This window comes from Rana temporaria, chromosome 5 (genome assembly GCF_905171775.1).
Source record: "Rana temporaria chromosome 5, aRanTem1.1, whole genome shotgun sequence".
Lineage (NCBI taxonomy): Eukaryota > Metazoa > Chordata > Amphibia > Anura > Ranidae > Rana > Rana temporaria.
The window spans coordinates 266,059,948-266,083,142 of NC_053493.1; the positions used below are offsets into that span (position 1 = coordinate 266,059,948).

The following is a 23,195-nucleotide window of genomic DNA, read 5'->3' on the forward strand; positions in this document are numbered from 1 at the left end:
GGTCACATAACATTTACATAACACACGCCCACATCTTCCACATTTGAATTAGGCGAGCTTACGCCGGCCTATTTAAATAGGATACGTTACGCCCGCTCAAAGATATGCCGCTGTACGTGAATCTGGGCCTTAGTGTACACAGGGGAAGTGGTCCCAACTGTGGAGCTCCCAAGGAGAAGAAGATGGCTGCAAATGATGTGGTATTGATGGCTTAGTGCAAATTATGTGCTATTGTTCTGCGCCTAAAAGACAAGTAAAGAATGTCTACTCGTGTATGGCATTTTCAAGCCAAAGAAGTCTGCTAGTATGTAAAAATAAAATTCAACATCAAAACAGTCAGATGGATTTCAAAATACTGTATTTCCCTCTATAAGCAAATTTTCGGGTAAAAATAACTGTGAAATTTTAGACTCCGGTAGGTGTAAAAAAGATGTCCACTTGCTGCCTTCTGACTGTAGGCTTACTGTGGCTGAGTGCGGGGTGTACCAAGATGGCCGTTATAAAAATCTGACGGGTCACCTAATCTGACAGAACACCAGCATATAATTACAGGAAGGGGTGGATACAAGACCAGTCACTCTACAGAAGGAGAGAGAGCAGAAACAACTGATCTTTATTACAGGAAACTCCTGCACAGAGGTAAAGTTTGGAGGAAACACACAAAGCACGTCACAATTCAAGTAAAGCCTTATACACACGAACAGTTTTCCCGCAGGGAAAACTGCCATGAGAGCTTTTGGCCGGGAAAACCAGACGTGTGTATGCTCCATCGCAGTTTTCCAGACAGGAAAACTGCCGGAAAAAAAGAGAACCAGTTCTCTTTTTTCTCGCCGGTATTCCCGGCGGTCTTTTTCCCGGCAGTTTTCCTATGTGAAAAACTGCGATGGAGCATACACACGGCCGGGATTCCCGACCAAAGCTCCTTCGCAGGTTTCCTGTCGGGAAAACCTCTCATGTGTAGGGGTTAAAACTTACTGAGCAGGTTCTCGGTTTTCCCCTCAGGATTCCCGGTGGACTTTATACCGGCGGGAATCCCGTACGAGGCTTAAGAATGCGCATGCTTCTTTTATTTAGACTATATGGGGTTGATTTATTACAACTGGAGAGTGCAAAATCTGGTGCAGCGCTGCATAGAAGCCAATCAGCTTCCAGGTTTATTTTGTCAAAGCTTAATTGAACAAGCTGAAGTTAGAAGCTGATTGGCTTCCATGCGTAGCTGCACCAGATTTTGCACTCAGTTTTAGTAAAGTAACCCCTATGTACTAATCCTAGAGTTTTAAAAAGAGTGTTAAAAAGTAATACACAGTGGGGTACCTTGGTTAGCAAAAAGCGCTGCCCCCCTTTTCTTTGTAAGCAATCTGCTTTGCAAGGATTAGGAGGCTATAATATACTATAAAGGCTGAATTCAGATTGCTTCTATTGTATAATCTACATTTGGTCACATAGCAAATAACAAAAACTAGTAATGGGCGCCATCTTGTGGTACAACTCATTATTTTACCTGGCTTAAATATGTTAAATGTAATGCGTATATGAGTAAACACAAATTTGTGATGTGCTTAAGGTGGTGTTAAATCCAAAAGCAAACATTTAACTCTGTTAAGTCTGTTGTTTTTTGACAGACCAAGCTGTCCTGCAGATGTAGCAGTCAGAAGGTTGAGACAAACCATTTAACACTGATAGGGGTGTTTATAATGGCCAGCTTTTATCCATTTATGTAAAACCTTTTAGTCCAATTGGAACAAAACAGTTGCTGTAATTGCTTATAAAGAAATAGCTAGAGTTTGACTTTAACCACTTCAGCCCCTGAAGATTTGGCTGCTCAATGACCAGGCCATTTTTTGCAATACGGCACTGCGTCGCTTTAACTGACAAATCGTGCGACCAAAGAAGAGCATACATTTTGAAAAAAATACACAATATCTTTTACTTTTTGCTATAATAAATATCCCAATAAATTTTTTGCCATATTGCGGTGGACAGATCGGACACTTTGACACATTTTTGTGACCAGTGACAATTATACAGCGATCAGTGCTATAAAAATGCACTGATTATTGTAGAAATGTCACTGGCAGGGAAGGGGTTAACACTATGGGGCGATACTGTAGAAATGTCACTGGCAGGGAAGGGGTTAACACTATGGGGCGATCAAGTGGTTAACTGTGTTCCCTAGGTGTGTTCTAACTTTGGGGGGGATGGAACTGACAAGGAGGAGAGAGAGATTGGTGTTCATACTTAGTATGAACACATGATCGGTCTCCTCTCCCCTGAAAGAACCAGAATCTGTGTGTTTACACACACAGATCCCGGTTCTCGCTTTGTCGCAAGCGATCGTGGGTGCCCGGCGATCACGCCCCCTAGTGGTCAAAAGGCGGACCGACTTAAGGTAACGTCGTTTTGCCCAGGGGAGCCAAGCTGCCGCAGTACAACTGGTCGGGAAGAGGTTAAAGTGGGAGTTAAAGTGTTACTAAACCCAGGACCCGGAATTCACTATATCTGGTTTCCCATAGTACACAGAACATGGAAATGCAATTATTTTAGTAAATTGAAACTGCTAAATACCTTTTCTCATCAGCAGTATATAGCAGTCTAGTGAATTCTACCAGTTCCTGGTGAAGGTTTTAGGAGGAGTTTTTATACTACACTGAGCTTTCCTATGAGGTTGCAGGGTTATTGACCCTCTGTCTGGACAGTGCTGTTTGGCTTTGTGCTGATCACATGCACCCTCCCAAAAAAAAAAAAACTCTCTAGCAATACACACCAAACTGAGCATGTGCAGCCTGACTCCAAAGGCTTATGTGGACATGTTTTGGAGCCAGTGGAGGAAGAGGGGGGGGGTGTGTGCATACAGAATCAAGCAGCCTTTTTACACAATGTGCAGGATTAGCCCCCTTAGGTTCCACAGTGAGTATAACAAGCGTGCTTTACTGCATATACAGACTGATTTTACTTTTGTGGGTTTAGTAACACTTTAAAGGGGAGTTCCAGCCTTTTTTTAAGTTTATTAAAAGTCAGCAGCTACAAAAAGTGTAGCTGCTGGCTTTTAATAAACAGACACTTACCTGCTCCACGGCTCCAGTCTTCATTCCTAGTGTGGGCACCTGGCAGTGACAGCTTTCGGCTTCACGGCCGGGCACCCACTGCGCATGCGTGAGCGGCACTGCGCATGCGCGAGCGGCGTGGCGCCGTCCGATTGGACAGGCGCTCGCCTACAGGGAGGGGCTGCAAGAAGGCGATTAAGCTAATCGCCTTTCCAGACCCTCGGCGGAAGGAGGAAGTGGGACAGGAAGTCCCCTTCTCCTGAAGCCCCCACTCCCCCCCCCCCAAAAAAAAAATATGGCATGTAAGGGGGCGAGGAGTGGGTTAAGCGGAAGTTCCATTTTTAGGTGAAACTCCGCTTTAAGTCTATATAAACCTGCTAGTCTAACACCACCCTCTGTATGTATATCCACTCCCACTTCCTAAAAGATTACCACAGCGAACCGAATGGAAGCCCTGGGCAAGTTTTAACCTTCTCACAAATTTCAGCATGTAAAATAGGGGGCACCTGCTAGTTGCCTGTCACGCTAACTCGCTGTCTTTAGTACTTGCAATCACTGACCAAGAATAACACAGATGTCCTGATCTCATACTTGTTCTGAACTAGTAACATGGAAGGTTTGAAGCCTGTGGGTCTGCTCAATGACAGTTGCAAACGGCTCACTAGTTGAGTCTTCAGAGATACTATTAGCTAGATTCACGTACCCCCGCGCAACTTTAAGGCGCTGTAGCGTATCGTATTTACGCTACGCCGCCTTAAGTCAGAGAGGCAAGTACTGTATTCTCAAAGTACTTGCCTCCTAACTTACGGCGGCGTAGCGTAAATGCGACGGGCGCAAGCGCGCCTAATTCAAAATAGGCTGAGGGGGCGTGTTTTATGCTTTGACCTGACGTGATTGACGTTTTTTTGGAACGGCGCATGCGCCGTCCACCTACATTTCCCAGTGTGCATTGCGGCTAAGTACGCCGCACGGTCCTATTGATTTCGACGTGGACGTAAATGACGTAAATCCCTATTCACGGACGACTTACGTAAAACAACGTAAAATTTTACGAATTTCGAAGCGAGAACGGCGGCCATACTTTAACATTGGCTACGCCACCTAGGGGGCATCTTTAACTTTAGGCAACCTATCTCTTACGGAAATGGCGTATCTGTACTGCGTCGGCCGTGCGTACGTTCGTGAATAGGCGTATCTAGTGATTTACATATTCTATGCCGACCGCAATGGAAGCGCCACCTAGCGGCCAGCCTAAATATTGCACCCTAAGATAGGACGGCGCAAGCCGTCGTATCTTAGATAGGTTTAAGTGTATCTCTGTTTGAGAATACACTTAAACTTAGGTTGGCGCAGATTCCGAGTTAGGTCGGCGTATCTACTGATACGCCGACCTAACTCTACCTGAATCTAGCTATGTATATGAATCAAGTATACCTGAAATTAGACAATACTGAAATATCAGTATTGAAGGAAATATACATTGTAAAGGCATTTGCATAACAGATTCAGGAACAATACCTCTTAACGTTCTTCATTTCTTCTGTTACATAATTAATACAGTCCCAGCCGGAAAATGAATACAGCGCCGCATAGAAAGCCATAGTTAATGAGCCTAGATTTGTCACTGATCCTTCAAATGAGTTTTCCAAATAATATGTGCTACCTACAATGAGATCACATGGTCAATACAGCCATTGTATTTATTAATGGAAAATAGTCGACATATATTAATAAAATGTGTGACTAAAGTTTATAGGAAAGGAAACAGGCCTGTAATAGGAAGCTATACCACATTTATTTTGTTTCCTAAATAAATATTTTAAATGCTCATTGTCAGGTTTTGGGGTTAAAGTGACATTAAACTAAACCACATAAGCCCCGGACCAAAATGCAGCTAAAAGACCAGGCCAGGTTTTGCGATTGGGCAATGCGTCGCTTTAACAGACAATTGCGCGGTCGTGCGACGTGGCTCCCAAACAAAATTGACGTCCTTTTTTTCCCACAAATAGAGATTTCTTTTGGTGGTATTTGATTACCTCTGCGGTTTTTATTTTTTGCGCTATAAACAAAAATAGAGCGACAGTTTTGAAAAAAGTGCAATATTTTTAACTTTTTTCTATAATAAATATCCCCCAAAAATATATAAAAACATTTGTTTTCCTCAGTTTAGGCCGATACGTATTCTTCTACATATTTTTGGTAAAAAAAATCTCAATAAGCGTTTATCGGTTGGTTTGCGCAAAATTTATAGCGCTTACAAAATAGGGGATAGTTTTATTGCATTTTTATTAATTTTTTTTTTTTTTACTACTAATGGCGGCGATCAGCGATTTTTTTCGTGACTGCGACATTATGGCGGACACTTCGGACAATTTTGACACATTTTTGGGACCATTGTCATTTTCACAGCAAAAAATGCATTTAATTTGGATTGTTTATTGTGAAAATGACAGTTCCAGTTTGGGAGTTAACCACAATGGGGGCGCTGAAGGAGTTATGTTTCACCTAGTGTGTGTTTACAACTGTAGGGGGGTGTGGCTGTAGGTCTGACGTCATCGATTGTGTCTCCCTATAAAAGGGATGACACATTCGATGCAGCCGCCACAGTGAAGCACGGGGAAGCCGGGTTTACACACAGCTCTCCCCGTTCTTCAGCTCCGGGGAGCGATCGCGCGGGGGGGTGGCTAAAAACGAATAGCCGCCCCCTCATCCCGGATCGCTCCTAGACGATTACCGACCGCTGCATGTACCGGGGGGTCCTGATCGGACCCCCGACCCACGTCTAGGCAGTGACGTACGGGTACGCCCATCTGCCTGTACGTGCCATTCTGTGGACGTATATGTACATGCGGCGGTCGTTAAGTGGTTAAAAGAAAATATTTCTTATACTACAGCTTACTACAACTTACTAATCTTTTCTAGGCTTGCTTTCTTCTATTTTCACCTGATGATCTGGTCAGTAAGTCTGTTGTTTTTCAAAGGAAGTGCTTACACGTATCAGATTTTATTTATTTACAGGATCTCACGAAAGTGAGTACACCCCGCACATTTTTAAAAATATTTTATTATATCTTTTTATGTGACAACACTGAGTGTACAGATTGTATAACAGTGTGAATTTGCCGTCCCCTCGAAATAACTCAACACACAGTCATTAATGTCTAAACCGCTGGCAACAAAAGTAAGTACACCACTAAATGAAAATGTGCAAATTGGGCCCAAAATGTCAATATTTTGCATGGCCACCATTATTTTCCAGCACTGCCTTAACCCTCTTGGGCATGGAGTTCACCAGAGCTTCACAGGTTGCCACTGGAGTCTCTTCCACTCCTCCATGATGACATTACGAAGCTGTTGGATGTTAGAGACCTTGTGCTCCTCCACCTTCCGTTTGAGGATGCCCCACAGGTGCTCAATACGGTTTAGGTCTGGAGACATGCTTGGCCGGTCCATTACCTTACCCTCATCTTCGTTAGAAAAACAGTGGTCATTTTGGAGGTGTGCTTTGGGTCGTTGTCATGTTGGAATACTGCCCTGCGGCTCAGTCTCCGAATAGAGGGGATCATGCTCTGCTTCAGTATGTCATAGTACATGTTGGAATTCATGGCTTCCTCAATGGTTTCCTCCCCAGTGCCGGCAGCACTCATGCAGCCCCAGATCATGACACTCCGACCACCATGCATGACTATAGACAAGACACACTTGTCTTTGTACTCCTCACCTGGTTGCCGCCACACACGCTTAACACCATCTGAACCAATACGTTTATCTTGGTCTCATCAGACCACAGGACATGGTTCCAGTAATCCATGTCGTTAGTCTGCTTGTCTCCAGCAAACTGTTTGCGGGATTTCTTGTGCATCATCTTTAGAAGAGGCTTCCTTCTGGGACAACAGCCATACAGACCAATTTGATGCAGTGTGAGGCGTAAGGTCTGAGCACTGACAGGGTGACCCCCCCCACCCCTTTAACCTCTGCAGCAATGCTGGCAGCACTCATACCTCTACTTCCCAAAGACAACCTCTGGATAGGACGCCGAACACGTGCACTCAACTGCTTTGGTCTACTATGGTGAGGCCTGTTCTGAGGGGAACCTGTCCTGTTAAACTGCTGTATGGTCTTGGCCACCGTGCTGCAGCTCAGACATTAATGGCTGTGTGTTGAGTTATACAAGCTGTACACTCTCTACTTTACATTGTAGCAAAGTGCAATTTCTTCAGTGTTTTGACATGAAAAGATATAATAAAATATTTACAAAAATGTGAGGGGTGTACTCACTTTTGTGAGATACTGTGTGTGTGTATATATATATATATATATATATATATATATATATATATATATATACCGTATATACTCGAGTATAGCCGACCCGAGTATAAGCTGAGGTACCTAATTTTACCCCAAAAAACTGGGAAAACGTATTGACTCGAGTGTAAGGCTAGGGTGAGAATGCAGCAGCCACTGTAAGCGGAAAAGTGCCACCTCACTGTGCCCATTGCCACCTCACTGTGCCCATTGCCACCTCACTGTGCCCATTGTCGCCTCCCTGTGCCCGAGTCAGTGTACCTGAAATTTTTACAGGGTGTGGGCGTTCATTCATTGTTTAAATATCACGGTCTCCTCCTGGTCCCATTCCATGATAGGCGTTTCCCAGCAGCCAATCACGGATGTCTTCTCATCCTCGGACTCGGTTTCCCAGCAGACACTGTGTTCAGTGTTCTGCCTATCATGGACGTTCTCTTGTCCGAGGATGAAAATAAGTCTGTGATTGGCGGAACACTGAACACAGTGTCTGCTGGGAAACCGAGTCCGAGGATGAGAGGACATCCGTGATAGGCAGAACACTGAACACACTGTCTGCATGGAAATGCCTATCATGGAAGGGAGCAGGGGAAAGCCGCAACTTTTAAACAATGGACGCTCCCAGCCCTTGAGGTACACTGACTCGAGTATAAGCCGAGGGGGGTATTTTCAGCCCTAAAAAAAGAGCTGAAAAACTGCTTATACTTGAGTATATGCAGTATATATATATATATATATATATATATATATATATATATATATATATATATACACAGTATGTAAAATCTTTATCCCAAAAGGTAAAAAGTAGCTACTTGCTATGGGTGCACACGTGTGGGTATGCACCCGAGCTGGGATGCCTGCATCCATAGACACAAAGAATATATTTGTCAACACACCTTGGATCTTCAATCCAAACGGTTTTAATTTCAGCATGATCACATCACAAGCGAGAAAGTGCAACGTTTTAGAGTCACGCAGTTGCACTTGCTTGTGATGTGATCATGCTGAAATTAAAAACATTCTTCGTGCCAATAACTAATTCACTTTTTAGCATTCAACAAATATTTTGAATGTCTAATGCCACGTACACACGGTCGGAAGTTCCGACAAAAAAAGTTCGATGTGAGCTTTTGGTCGGAAATTCCGACCGTGTGTAGGCCCATCGGACTTTTTCTGTCGGAATTTCCGACAGCAAAAATTTGAGAGCTGGTTCTCAAATTTTCAGATGGAAAAAGTTCTTGTCAGAAATTCTGATCGTCTGTATGCAATTTCGACGCGCAAAAAAAACACGCAAGCTCGGAATCAATTAGACGCATGCTCGGAATCATTGAACTTTTTTTTCGGCTCGTTGTAGTGTTGTACATCACCGCGTTCTTGATGGTTGGAATTTTGTGTGACCGTGTGTATGCTACACAAGTTTGAGCCAAAATTCCGTCTGAAAAAAATCCACAGTTTTCTTGTCGGAGTTTCCGATCGTGTGTACGCCGGCATTAGTTTTCAGTTTGTAATGCAGTGTAAATGATCACACTTACCTTGGCACAGTCGTACAATTCCTGTGATGATGATGATAACCAAAGCTAAGACTTTGCCAAATGTGGACAATACTTGAAGCCAGGCTCCCCATTTCACTTTTGCACAATTCACTGCTGTTAACAATACTATAATACAGTAAAATAAATTAGTGTGGTCATTTTATCTTAGAAAAATATACTTTAAAACATGCAAAACATGAATTTAAACAATTTTCTAGTAACACAATATTCAGCCATGGAATTTTGTGCGAAGGGCTTTGGCCGTGAACTTATTCTGCATACAAACAGCAAAACTTTGTCAGCTAACAAATAGAAACTACGTGTTTTTTCTGCTCTTTAGCGTGACCCTTTGGGCAACTTCTGCTAAAGTCTTCCTCAGTTTAGGCCGATACGTATTTGTGGGGAAAAATTGCAATAAGTGAATATTTATTGGTTTGCTCATGTGTGCTTTTTTAGCACACAAGTGCTTTGATATCGTTTTGGTGTTGTTCCTTTGAGCCCTTTACTATTAGAGTACTTTTATATGTACTTATTTAGGACCTTTGGTCAGGATGAAGTAGGCTGTTCAGCTTTGAATATCATATTTCACCTGTTGCAAGGGGCAAGCGTTCACATATGTATATGGCTTCTTGGCGCCTAGGTGCCATCTAGTGACTATTTCAAACATTGCATTCCAGTTTTGGCTGTTAAATTACACATATGGCTACCGTTGCTTTTTTTTTCATATTTAATTTTAGATGCTACATTGCCAATCTCTGTTGCCAACCCCTTGGATGACATGGACTCGACTATCTATCTATCAATTAGACCTTAAATCAGCCGTGTTCCATCTCTCTCACCACCTGTCTGTCATTGGTGCTAATCTTAAGCCTCGTACACACGATAGGTTAAACAGAGGACAACGGTCTGATGGACAGTTTTCATCGGTCAAAACCAATCGTGTGTGGGCCCCATAGGTTATTTAAACATAGGTTAAAAAAAAGCCAACTTGCTTTAAAATTAACCGATGGGTTCCTAACCGATAGGTCAAAACCGATCGTTAGTAGGCACGACCATCGGTTAAAAATACACGCATGCTCAGAATCAAGTCGACGCACGCTTGGAAGCATTGAACTTCGTTTTTTTCAGCACGTCGTTGTGTTTTACGTCTCCGCGTTTTGACACGATCGGTTATTTAACCTATGGTGTGTAGGCGTGACGGACCATCAGTCAGCTTCATCGGTTAACCTATGACAACGGTCCATCAGACCGCTGTCCTCTGGTTAACCTATCGTGTGTACAAGGCTTAAAAGGGCTACTGTCCAGTTACTGGAGATCTATCTTGGTATGCAGTCTTACTCTCAACGGTCTGTGACCTATGATTTAATCGATGTACAATTGATTATTAATGCACATTGTGATTTAGTCCGTATAGGACATTTTTGATATGCTCCCATGCTTGCTCAGGGCTGTATACGACCGCAGTTGCCCTTTCTAGTTTGATGGGACCCCTATTTATATACAGTGCCTTGAAAGAGTATTCATACCCCTTGAAATTGTACACATTTTATCATGTTAGAACCAAAAACTTTAATGTATTTTATTGGGATTTGACAGACCAACACACAAAGTGGCACGTAATTGTGGAGTGAAAGGAAAATGCTAAATGGTTTTCATTTTTTCTTTGACAAATAAATATGTGAAAAGTGTGGCGTGCATTTGTATTCAGTCCCCCTGAGTCAATGGGAGCTCCATTAGCATACTTCTCTTTTGAACTGTCCCTTAGTACTTGTTTCTTTTCACTGCCTTGTGCCTTTGGATATTCTTTAAGTAAGATTTCCACAACCAATGGATCTCTTAGTTTTTGTTGCCCGCCCCTCAGTTGTCTTGCTTTTGGGCATCTCACACTTCAGTGATTTACTACATTCCTGTGTCCCTCAATAGAAGATAAAGGAAATAATATGTTTGTACTCTAAGGCATAACAATAAATGGTGGGGTTATAGTGGGCTGGCCTTCAAAAAAAAATTCGGTTTGCCAGTATCTGCCTACTGAAGGCAGCAATATAGCTTGTCCCTCAATTGACCCCAAGATAAAGATTTTATGGTTAGTACAAAAATCATATTTTCTTGATTATTGGCTAGAATCTGGAAACTTCAGGAAGGCATGTTAGAGGGCTATATTACAAACCTCATGAGTTTCATTCAATATGAAACACTATTAAATAATGTACTTCTTAACTTTGTGAATTAAAACAGCTTGATTCCTAGTAGAGCATTCGTTATGCACTGATGACTAAGCTATTTGCTGTCTGTGTGGTATAATACCAAAGGTTAGGTAACACATTAATATCTTACAATTTATCAAAACGCCAACCAAACCGATGTTTAAAATTATTGCAGCACTTGAGGTCCACCTACTATAACTAGAGAATCCATAAGCATTATATACATAGACCTCGGGACAGGTTCTGGGCTGGCACCAACTCTTAGGCCGCGTACACACGGCCGAGAAACTCCACGGGCAAAACACATCGTTTTGCTCGTCAAGTTCCTTGTGAAGCTGCCGAGGATCTCGGCGAGCCAAATTTTCCCATTGCCGTCAAGGAAATAGAGAACATGTTCTCTTTTTGGCCTGACGAGTTCCTCGGCGGTTTCCTCGTTGAAAAGTGTACACAGGACCGGTTTTCTCTGCAAAAAAAAAAACCCAGCAAGCTTCTTGCTGGTTTTTGCCGAGAAACTCGGCCGTGTGTACGAGGCCTTATAATAGGACCTGTGATGAATAGCTCAAACATGGTACACATGTAAGACAGAAAGCTTTTGTGTGTGTGTGTGTGTGTGTGTGTGTATGTGTGTGTGTATGTGTAGTGTTCAATTATTGTAATGAGGAGATCAAAAAAGACAAAACAGAAATCCGGAGAAACAGTGTAGAGTGCAATTTTGACAATAGATCAGTAATGCCGCGTACACACGACCAGTCCATCCGATGGACCGTTTTCATCGGTTAACCGATGAAGCTGACTGATGGTCCGTCGTGCCTACACACCATCGGTTAAAAAAACGATCGTGTCAGAATGCGGTGAAGTAAAACACAACGACGTGCTGAAAAAAACGAAGTTCAATGCTTCCAAGCATGTGTCGACTTGATTCTGAGCATGCGTGGATTTTCAACCGATGGTTGTTCCTACTAACGATCGGTTTTGACCTATCGGTTAGGAATCCATCGGTTAAATTTAAAGCAAGTTTGCTTTTTTTTAACCGATGGTTAAATAACCGATGGCGCCCACACACGATCGGTTTTGACCGATGAAAACGGACCATCAGACCATTCTCATCGGTTTAACCTATCGTGTGTACGCGGCATAATGTGTATAAAAACAATCCTAATACAGTGCCTTGAAAAAGTATTCACACCCCTTGAAATTTTCAACATTTTGTCATGTTACAACCAAAAACATAAATGTATTTTATGTGATAGATCAACACAAAGTGGTGCATAATTGTGAAGTGGAAGGAAAATGATAAATGGTTTTAATTTTTTTTTTACAAATAAATATCATAAAAGTGTGCCGTGCATTTAATATTCAGCCCCCATGGGCCAGAGTCACAAAGCAGATACGACGGCGTATCTCCTGATACGCCGTCGTATCTGTTGTTCTATCTATGCGACTGATTCATAGAATCAGTTACGCATAGATAGCCATAAGATCCGACAGGTGTAATAGATTTACACTGTCGGATCTTAGGATGCAGTACCGCTGCCGCCGCTGGGGGGAGTTTGCGTCGTAAACCAGCGTCGGGTATGCAAATTAGGAGTTACGGCGATCCACAAAGCTTTTTCCCGTCGTTAGTTTTCCGTCGCAAAGATAGGGCACCTTTAACAAAGTGTAAAATTACTCCACCATGTTAAAGTATGCCCGTCTTTCCCGCATCGCTTTTGAATTATTTTTAAATTTTTTAATTTTCCCGGCGTAACTCTTTTTTGACGTCGCGATTCACAAAACGTTGGCGCGTCGTAATTTTGCACAAAGCACGTCGGGAAATTTGCGACGGGGGCATGCGCAGTACGTCCGGCACGGGAGCGCGCCTAATTTAAATGGTACCCGCCCCATTTGAATTGGCCCGCCTTGCGCCGGACGGATTTACGATACACCGCCGCAAATTTCCAGGTAAGTGCTTTGTGGATCGGGCACTTAGACAGAAAATTTGCGGCGGTGTAATGTAAATCGATTACGTTACGTTGCGCCCGCTGTACGTGAATCTGGCCCCATGAGTCTATACTTTGTAGAACCACCTTTCACTGCAATTGCTGAGATTAAATTACACACAGGTAGACTCTATTTACTGGATTTTAGCTAGGGGTATCAGAGTAAAGGGGGCTGAATACAAAGCATGCCACACTTTTCAGATATTTATTTGTAAAAAAATGTAAAAAACATTTATCATTTTCCTTCCACCTCACAATTATGTGCCACTTTGTGTTGGTCTATCACATAAAATCCCAATAAAATACATTTACGTTTTTGGTTGTAACATGACAAAATGTGGAAAATTTCAAAGGGTATGAATACTTTTACACGGCACTGTAAATATAATGAAAAACCCCCAAAAATGTTATAGATACTTTGCATAAAGCTAGTTAGTATAAGAAAAAAAACGGAATGATGATCCACAATACTGCAAATAGCAATGTTAAAGTTTGATACAGATTATTAATAATCTGATTTAATTATTTATCAACTATGCGACCGATTAAGCATTTATGGAGAATTTTTTTTAGTGGAGCAGATTTTTCTACCCATGTAGCTGTGGTAAAAAAAAATCTATTATAAACCATGGTATACAAATATGCTTGCTTAAAGTTGATCTCCAGGATAAAAAGTATAACTTGCTTTACCAGTTAACAAAAATACTTAAAGCATTGGTTAAAGGGAGGTGGAAGAGGGACAGGAACGTTGCTAGGTGGCAAAAAGACCAGGGGCTTTAGCCCGAAGTCCGAGCCTGGCACCGGGGGGGGGGGGGGGGGGGATTGTCCAGGGTGGCCGTAGCACTGGGTTTTTTGGATGGGCGATGGGGTTGTGTGGCGGGGGGTAAATTCACTTGCTGGTTGCTTAGCAGTGCCCATCAATTTTGACCACTAATCTCACCTACCTGACACACTGACCTACCTGACATGCATACATTGACCTCACCTACCTGACCTACATACACCTACCTGACATACATACACTGACCTGCCTGACATACATACACCTACCTGACATACATACACTGACCTACATACACTGACCTCACCTACATGACATACATACACCTATCTGACATACATACACTGACTTCACCTGCCTACCTGACATACATTCACTGACCTCACCTACCTACCTGACATACATACGCTGACCTCACCTACCTGACATACATACACCTACCTGACATACATACACTGACCTCACCTACCTGACCAGGAGACAGACTTTGTGTGTCCAGGTGCCCTGCAGTTCAGTTCAGCCTCAGCCGTAGTATGCGGTGTGCAGCATGTGTCACAGCAGACAGCCAGAGGAGGAAAGGAGACTGCTTGGATTTCATCGCCTGCGCGGCCAGCAGGCACAAGGCGGTATGGAGAAGACTCTTCTGCCTCCTGCTCCACACTCCGGTGCCCATGATCAGACACACTGAGATCCGGAGCTCTTCACTCTGCCACCATCCGCCCCCAGCACCAGCACAGCTCAGGTCAGGTAATCAACACACAGTCACCCCAGTGCAGGGGCTCCTCCGGTCATCCTCATCCCCTCCTCTTCATCGGTGCAGTCACTGGCAGATTTCGGACTCGCCCGATCGCTCCTCCGCTGCCCTGATCTCTCATGAGTCCCGCCTCAGCGCCAAGCGGGGATCTTAGTGTTGTGATGTGGCATAGCGTGGCGGTGGCGGTATTGTAATTTCCGCCTTCTGGAGCCGGCAGCGCATATGATGGACGTCACACATCCTGCGGTCGCGGCATTGGACCAGTGGGACGTTCATCATATGTTCTGCAGGCTCCAGAAGGCGGGACCTGCTATGTCACTCGGTGACTCGGTCGCACTCGGCGGATCAGATTGGTCCCTGCTCGGCAGCGTTCGGGGCTAAAAATTGTATGGTGCCTTTGTGAGACTCGGGGCTTTTCGGGGTCACATTCAGGGCTCCAGCCCCCCTAGCCACCCCCTCCCGTCGCCTCTTAGAGGGATTATATTTTGACAGCAGTAGGGATTTTTTTTAGGTTAAATTTGTGGAGTCAATGCCTGAGAAATCACATCCCATGCTTCAATGGGAATCAGATCTAAATACCTCATTTACTCCTGATCAGTGGGATACTATGTTCACAAATCTCCATAAATGTACCAAAACAACCTCGATCAGAGAATCAGCCATTAAATTGCTTTATAGATGGTATCTTACCCCTTAACACATTTTATCCCTTACTATCCCCACTTTGCTTTAGGGGTTGTCCCACCCATGGAACACTTTTACATATCTTTTGGGACTGTCCCCACATAAAAAACACTTGGCATAAGGCGGGCATTATAATAGAAAAAATATCCAGTAGAAAGATCTCTCTTACACCTCAAATCTGCCTTCTATTCTCACCTATACAGGATATTTCGGTGACTAGCACAAGACTAATCCACACATTCCTCAGATCCATTCATTGGGCCATAGCCTTTAATTGGCACTCCAATACGGTACCCTGGCCACAAATCCTCAACCGCATGACGAACATTAAACTTTCTGAAAGCATTCACCACATGTTGTATGATTCTATGCCCCTTTACCAAAAAAATGGATCCTCTGGGACAGCGCCTCTCTGGTTTAGTAGGAAGGGAGAGAGGAAGGAGAAGGGGAGAGAAATATTTAATTAAATTATTTTTTAATTTTTAACTACCTCCTTTTCTTAACAACTGCATGGCTGTCGTTTTTTTTTTTCTCTCTCTACTTCAATAATCTTGGTTGACCTGATTGAAACTGTCTGCACTTTTCCATAAAAATCATAACCCTTTTTATATTTCTGTACAACGTTCGCTGTTAGGCTTCATTTCCATGGACGTTTTTACAGCCACTTTGTTTAGCCTTTTTTACAGCTTAAAAACGCCTGTCCATGTTTTTTTTTTTTTTTACTTTATTTATTTATTTTTTTGAGCTGGAGCTCAAAAAAGACGCGGTAGCGTTTTTAGCGTTTTTGCGTTAAGATACGGCGGCCTAGTGTTTTTCTGATGGCGTATTTGAAATTGGGCGGGTAGGGGGCGTGATTCATTTAAATGAAGCGCGTCCCTGCGCCGCTTGAACTGCGCATGCTCCGTTTTGAAATTTCCCGCCGTGCTTTGCGCGAAATGACGTCGCACCGACTGGATTTTTTGAACGTCGACGTGAGTTACGTCCTTTCCTATTCACGGACGACTTACGCAAAAAAAAAAAAAATGTAAATTTGACGCGGGAACGACGGCCATACTTTAACATGGCAAGTCTAAATATAGGCCACAAAATAGCAGCTTTAACTATATGCCGGGAAAAGCCGACTAGCGACGACGTAAGAGAATGCGACGGCCGCTGCGTACCTTCGTGAATCGCCGGAAAAAGCTAATTAGCATACCCGACACGGAAAACGACGCAAACTCCACCCAGCGGGCGCCGAAGTATTGCACCTACGATCCGAAGGCATACGGAGCCGTACGCCTGTCGGATCTAAGCCAGAAGCCGTCTGGCTTAGATTGAGGATTCAAACTAAAGATACGACGCGGCAAATTTGAAAGTACGCCGGAGTATCAGTAGATACTCCGGCGTACTTCTTCTGTGAATCTGGCCCATAGTTTTTAGTGACGAGCCAAACATAGTATGTATTTTATTGGGGAACTTCATGCACAAAACTAGTAAAAAAAACATATGGTTCTTTAGGAAGTGACTTCACAGTCCTCCCTTTTCAATTTACTGTATCTTTAGGTTGTAGGTGTTGTATTATGAAGTTCTGTGTTCTCAGGCCCTTCTAGGAACAGCCAAAACTGTCATTTATGTATTTTTAAACATTTTCTATGTCTCTTTTTCAACAAATTTACATTTTTAATTATAATACGCCTAAGTCCATCATCTGCCAATTTTTCATTTTCATATCAGACCCTTATCCAAGCATGTAACCTGTAAGGCCAGAAAAGGGGGCGGGCTTGAGCATTCTCCCCCTTGTAGATGAGGACAAGGACCTCTTCCTGACAACCCCTCGCCCAGTGGTTGTGGGAGTCTGTGGGTAAGGGGCTTATTGGAATCTGGAATCCCTCTTTAACAATAAGGGGGCACCCAAATACCACCCCATAAATGTGAATGAGTAAGATGTGCATAGCACCTCTACTGATTCACAAAAAATAAATAAAAAAATAATGAAACCAGGACAAAATACAAACAGAGTTTTTGGCTAGAAGAACCTCCATACCCCCTCAAAAAAGTCCCACGATGTACATCCATAGTCAATCTTTTTCCAAGCGATGTAAATCAATGTTAACCAGGATGCCCACCATCTGCCGACCCACCGAAAGAAAAAAATACACCAAAAATACACCACCCACCAACACACATCTGCTAGAGAGGCTATAGTGAGGTAGGGTTTTTCAAATATGTTTAGTTAAAAGGAGGGATAATTACTAAGTATTACCTCATTGGAGGATATTAGGGTGGGGTAGGGTGAACGATGTCGTAGCAGCAGGCAGAGGTCGTAGGGTTTTTGAAGAAGGGGATGGTTACGTTCTTTGGAGAATGATGGGTTGGGCCCATCTCTGGTATGGGTGTACCTGCCCTAATAAGGGCGGAAGTAATACATGTTGGGGCAGTTGGCTGTATCAGCTGGTGAATTTGCCAAACAATTGTCCCCGAGCTGGTGTAACTTGCGGGTGGGGGCTGTGGAAAGGCAAGGCAGTGCTAGATACAACTAGTTGGCCAGTCAAGGGTGCCTTCAAAAATCCTAAGGCATAGAAAACAGGCAGTTACGTTCAATCTGAGAGGTTATGGTATGTTTTTCTATTTATCACCATTTATATTATGTAATGTGTTTTTTTATGGTTGGTTATTGTTGGCTGCTATGGCCATTTAAACCCAAGAAAGTACATCTGGTTTGAATTATTTAAAGTAGGTAAGGTGGTATTTGGGTAAGTGTCATAACAGCCGGTACTTGGGCAATACCCCAGGCATGTAGCAGAACTGTTGAAGACAGACTAAGGCCTCGTACACACGGCCGAGTTTCTCGGCAAAAACCAGCAAAAAGCTTGCTGTTTTTTTTTTTTGCAGAGGAAACCGGTCGTGTGTACACTTTTCAACGAGGAAACCGCCGAGGATCTCATCGGGCCAAAAAGAGAACATGTTCTCTATTTCCTTGACGGCAATGGAAACATTTTTTGAAAAGTTATTTCGGAGTGCGGCTGTCCATCTCCTTCCTCCTATTGCTACTGCTACATGCATTGCCAGCACCTTGGTAATCCGACCGTCCCTGATTGTCTATAGGGCTCACCTGGAGCGGTGAAAATCTTCTTCGGAAAATTTGGCTCGCCGAGATCCTCGGCGGCTTCACAAGGAACTCGACGAGCAAAACGACGTGTTTTGCCCATCAAGTTTCTCGGCCGTGTGTACAAGGCCTTAAACCGGCACATGGGTTCTCTACAAGCACACTGCTTTGAGCATTATGAAGGAGTGGAATGCTCCTGCAAATGATAGAAAGGATAATTGATTTTTTTTTTTTTTTTTAATAATTGCAGGCTGGGCTTTCACCGGTGGATCTGGTTATGGATAGATTGCTGGGAGTGAATGTGGGATAAATGTTATAATTCGGGCAAATGTGTACTATGGTGGGAGGGAGGAATGCCCAGTGATTGTAGTGCCCGGCTGTGATCGATATATGAGAAATGTATTCTTGGTTTTGCTGTGAAATGTTGAATGTCATACGTTTTATACCACCTTTTCATCAATAAAAACTTTTTTGTTGGATTAAAAAAAATAATTGCAGGCTCATAAAGAGATGGTTGAAATAAGATAAAACAAGCATCCGTTTTGGTTTGTAAATATTCCCTGTACTGTTCACTTGAGTTAGTAATGAAACATGCATGGTACTCAGCACAGATTAGTGCCATTATTCACTTGAATCAAATATAATGCACCTCTATGATTAGTAATAGAACACTGAGCGACTCACCCACACATACCGCAGAAAGTAGGAACACTGCAGACTGAGGAGGAGTACATGTTGGGAAGAATGGCTGAGTGAGGTACTGGGAAAATGTCACAGCCAGAATAGCTTCACTGGCAGGAGAGATTATTAGCATGGAGCTCCATAGATATAAAAAGGCCACAAATCCTCCAAATGATTCCTTTAAATATATGTAACTTCCGCCTGACTTAGTAATTGTTGTTCCCAGTTCAGCATAGCAGAGCGATCCAATTACTGAAAATATTCCTCCCAGCACCCAGATAATGAGTGACAATCCATAAGAACCGCTGTACATAAGGACTCCCTTTGTTGAAACAAATATTCCTGCTCCAATGGTGTTCCCAATAACCATGCTCACTGCATGGAGAAGTGACATCTCCCTTTTCAGCTGCACTACATCCGTGGAAATATCTTCTGAGCTGCCCTTCATTTTTAAATTGTGCGTTTTTGTCACAATAGACAACTATAACACACCCAGACTGCAGTATGTTCTTCTGATGCAGGGAAAGCCTAAAATAACAATGAAAGGAGTAAATACATATTTATTAATGGTTTTACTTTCAAAAACATCAGTATCTTAGAGGCACGTACAATCGGGGCCAAATTTCTATGTTTTTTATTCCCTAAGCCAGCTACTTGATGATGTCCCACCCACAAGAAAAATGTATTTATTTATTTATTGCAGCCAACTGCCTCCCATGTATACAGTACTACGGCCAAATTAGACAGGAGTTAGCTGACCTGCCAGCATGTCTTTGGAGTGTGGGAAGAAACTGATGCAAGAACAGGAAAAACATGCAAACTCCATGCAGGTTGTGTCATAGTTGAGATTCAGGGTACATTCACACTGAACAGGAGTTTGAAATCAGGAGAGTTCAGCTGAACTTGCACGATTTAGAACCCGCATTTCACTGCGAGTCCGGGGCGATTTGAAACAAATCTGTACGGGTTCATGTACAGATGTGTATTGAAATCACCCCAGAAGTCGCCAAAAGTAGTGCAGGAACTACTTTTGGAAATCGGCGCGGTGCCGCAAAGTCAGCGTCACACCGATTGTGACAATGCTTTTCCGGCAATAGGCTGCGATTTGACATGTCAAATGTGCGGATGTGAACGGGGGCTGAAACTGATGACCCTAGTCCAGGAAGGCAGATGTATTAAATGCTAAGCCCCTGTGCTACCCACATGCTACTCCCCCCCCCCATCACGCTTACTCATTTATATTAAATATTATTTAGTGAACAATATTGAAAAAAAGGAATTTACCAACTATTGGAAAAAGTAGACACAAAAGAATTAACTGAAACAATCAGACAAAATTTCTGTACAGCCACAACCAGTACAGTACTGACAAAAAGTAAACTGTCTCCACAGAAACACAGTTGATACATAACTGACACATTTAGAAATATACTGTACAAACACAGAATCAGTACTGTACTGACACAACTAAAAGAGGGCAAAAAGCTTCCCGTTTTTTTTTGCTCTCTGTGTAGCGCCCTGCTCATGTTGGGTAGGCGCTATTTGTAGATTTAAGTTATCTGAGCTGTAGTTTAGCTCAGAATGATTATGTCAAATTATTGGTTTCTGTCCCAGTTCAGCTGCGTTGCACATTTTCCACTTGACTGTAGGTGACGCTGTCACCACAGGTCAAGGTTGGAAACGCAGCAGGCTGGGTGTATTGAGTATTCTTTGCCCAGAAGCAGCCCAGTGGGCGTGGTCTCCGCCGCAGTGCATTCTGGGAGAGGGTACTTAAGGGAAAGACACCGTTCTGGCTTGTTCTTCCGATCCTGACCTGATGGCCCTCCTGGCCTCAGGGATGTGTTAGCAGTTTTTCTGGTCACTGGGCCTGCTGGCCTGAGGCTCCGCTGCTGAGAGTAGGCCCAGGAGTTTCTGGGGCCTACTGGTCCAGGGGTGGTCCTGTGCTGTCTTGCCTGCGGGAAGAAGCCAAACAATTGGAGACTCAATTAGAGGACGCATCCTGGCCAATTTACCACACAGTGCTGCCGGCTGGCTGAAAGATCCTGGTACTGTGTAGCTGTGTATTTGGAACTTTGCTAAGTGTGTGGTTACACAGTCCTGTGGCAGAGGACTGTGCAACGACTCGACTACACTCATCAAGTCTGTGGCAGAGACTTTTGAACGAGCTTCGCACCGGCTGCTAGGTCAATGAGAGAGGCCTATCCGGTGGTTGCTGAATCTAGTGTGGAAACGGTTTGTCCTCTGGATCTAAGAACGTACCCGTGATCGGCAAACAAGATACCTCAATTTCACCTAACCCTCCACCCCTCTATCTGAGTTTCTTTAATGAAATCTTGGAAGAAAAAAGGCTAAGTGTTGGTGCAAACATTTGTGAATAACTCTTCAAGGAGGACCCTCAAGACGAATGTGGTGAACGGTAAGGTAACGGCAGGACCAAAATATAATTCAGCAGCTCCTCCGGGGGTAGTGCTACACAACATCTGTGCTCCCATTAGAGTGATTTACCCTCTCTATTCGTTATGTTTAACCTTATTTAAAAAGCAAAAGTCAAAAGAAAACCCCAAATTTTGGGTTGCCCCCAGAAAGGTAATGAAGGGGAAATCTTCCAATGAGGACACTAGTTCTGTTAACCTCGGGGTCCCCAAGAGATTCCCTTAATTTTCAGTGATTTCCTCTCACTCTTTTGGCTTTGATTTTTTGTTTTCCTATATGTGCCAATAAATATTTCTTACGGATTGGAGTTGCCGACTATTTTTCTATTTTACCTACCTATTTGCGTGTTGTTTTGGGCACACTCTGTGGACTCCGCTCTGCCTGCTGGTATTCCCCTGTTCATAACTGTGCAACTTTCTGTTTGTTACTCTTTTGGCTATTGAGCAGGAAGTGAAGGTAAATCTTGCCAATGGGACAAAGGCAAAAATAAACATTACAGGGGTTATGCCCTTTCCCTACGCTTTCCAAGTGTTGACTTTAACTGTACTGGTACAACCAGACACAAAGACACAATCACTACTGTACTGACACACTCAGAAACAAGTCCACAAAGACAAAATCACTACTGTACCGACAGAACCAGAAACACATCTGCAGAGACACAGTCGGCACTGATTGGTACAACCAAAAAAATGTCCACAGAGGCAATCATTACTGATGAAACCAAAATCATGGTGTTCAAGGGACCTTCGTTAAATCACAAATTTAAGTCTCTGTTGAAGTTGCTGAAAGACAGCATGGAGCAAATTATAAGGGTTGTAAGTCTGTTCTTCACCTTTAACCTGAAGTTGACAATCGCTGTTCTCTTTGTGAGAGTGGTAATCTCCTTGCAACAGTTCAAAACACCTCCTAATTTAAATATGACCCACCCTGCAGAGACCACTTTTATCTGAAAGAAGACCACCCGCTGAAGAAGAGGATACTGGGGTTATGGCAGCTAGCTTCTGCCATAACAACAATATTCCCCTTCAAAGTGCCGACATATAACAACGGCGGGCGGTCCATAAGTGGTAAACAGCATATTTTGGACAAATGGCTATTTCCTAAGTTACCTCTATAGAACCTTAAAGGGGTTGTAAAGGGAAAAAATGAATCACCTTAATGCATTCTATGCGCCGAGGGGCGGGGCCGAGTGATACACTGAGCGGCTATGGCCGCTCGCTGTATCACGGGAGCACGCCCGCAAGAACTCCACACAATGCGAGGGAGCTCGCATGAACGAGTGGAGTTCTTGTGGGGAGGACCAGAGACAGCTGCCGAGGGACCCCAGGAGACGTGGATCGGGGGCCACTCTGTGCAAAACGAGCTGCACAGTGGAGGTAAGTCTAACATGTTTGTTAATTTTTTTTGTTTGTTTACAACCCCTTTAATGATTAATCATCAGTTCCAGCGAAACTTTTGGAGTCCCCAGATAACACTCATCTTGACATTTAAAAAAAGGCTGACCAATATTGAGATTTTATAGTCCATATAAAAAGATTATAGCAATGTGATAGGTTGTGTAACCATAAAATGTCCATCCACTAATGGCAGCCTCCACAAGGGGATTAGATGCAAAATCCTAGCAGGAGCTGCTAGAGAGTATAAAAGTGAAGAGAGGAGCCTCTAAGTGTAGCAATATGGTTACATTTAATGAAGGTACAACATTTA

General features: G+C 43.3%; 1 protein-coding gene across 2 annotated transcripts in view; it reads right to left on the reverse strand.

Moving 5' to 3' along the window:
- Positions 1–23,195, reverse strand: part of LOC120940780 (Y+L amino acid transporter 2-like) — a 45,457-nt gene that overhangs the window by 21,650 nt on the left and 612 nt on the right. The window contains exons 1-4 of one of the 2 annotated variants that reach the window (XM_040353816.1): positions 21,822–21,967; positions 19,056–19,580; positions 8,885–9,010; positions 4,563–4,707 (exon numbers count right to left, since the gene is read on the reverse strand). In XM_040353816.1, the coding sequence (XP_040209750.1) occupies positions 4,563–4,707; positions 8,885–9,010; positions 19,056–19,500 (716 nt within the window). In that variant the 5' untranslated portion in view covers positions 19,501–19,580; positions 21,822–21,967. Of the gene's footprint in view, positions 1–4,562; positions 4,708–8,884; positions 9,011–19,055; positions 19,581–21,821; positions 21,968–23,195 lie in introns of those variants that run through there. The other variant, XM_040353815.1, reaches the window with a different exon arrangement.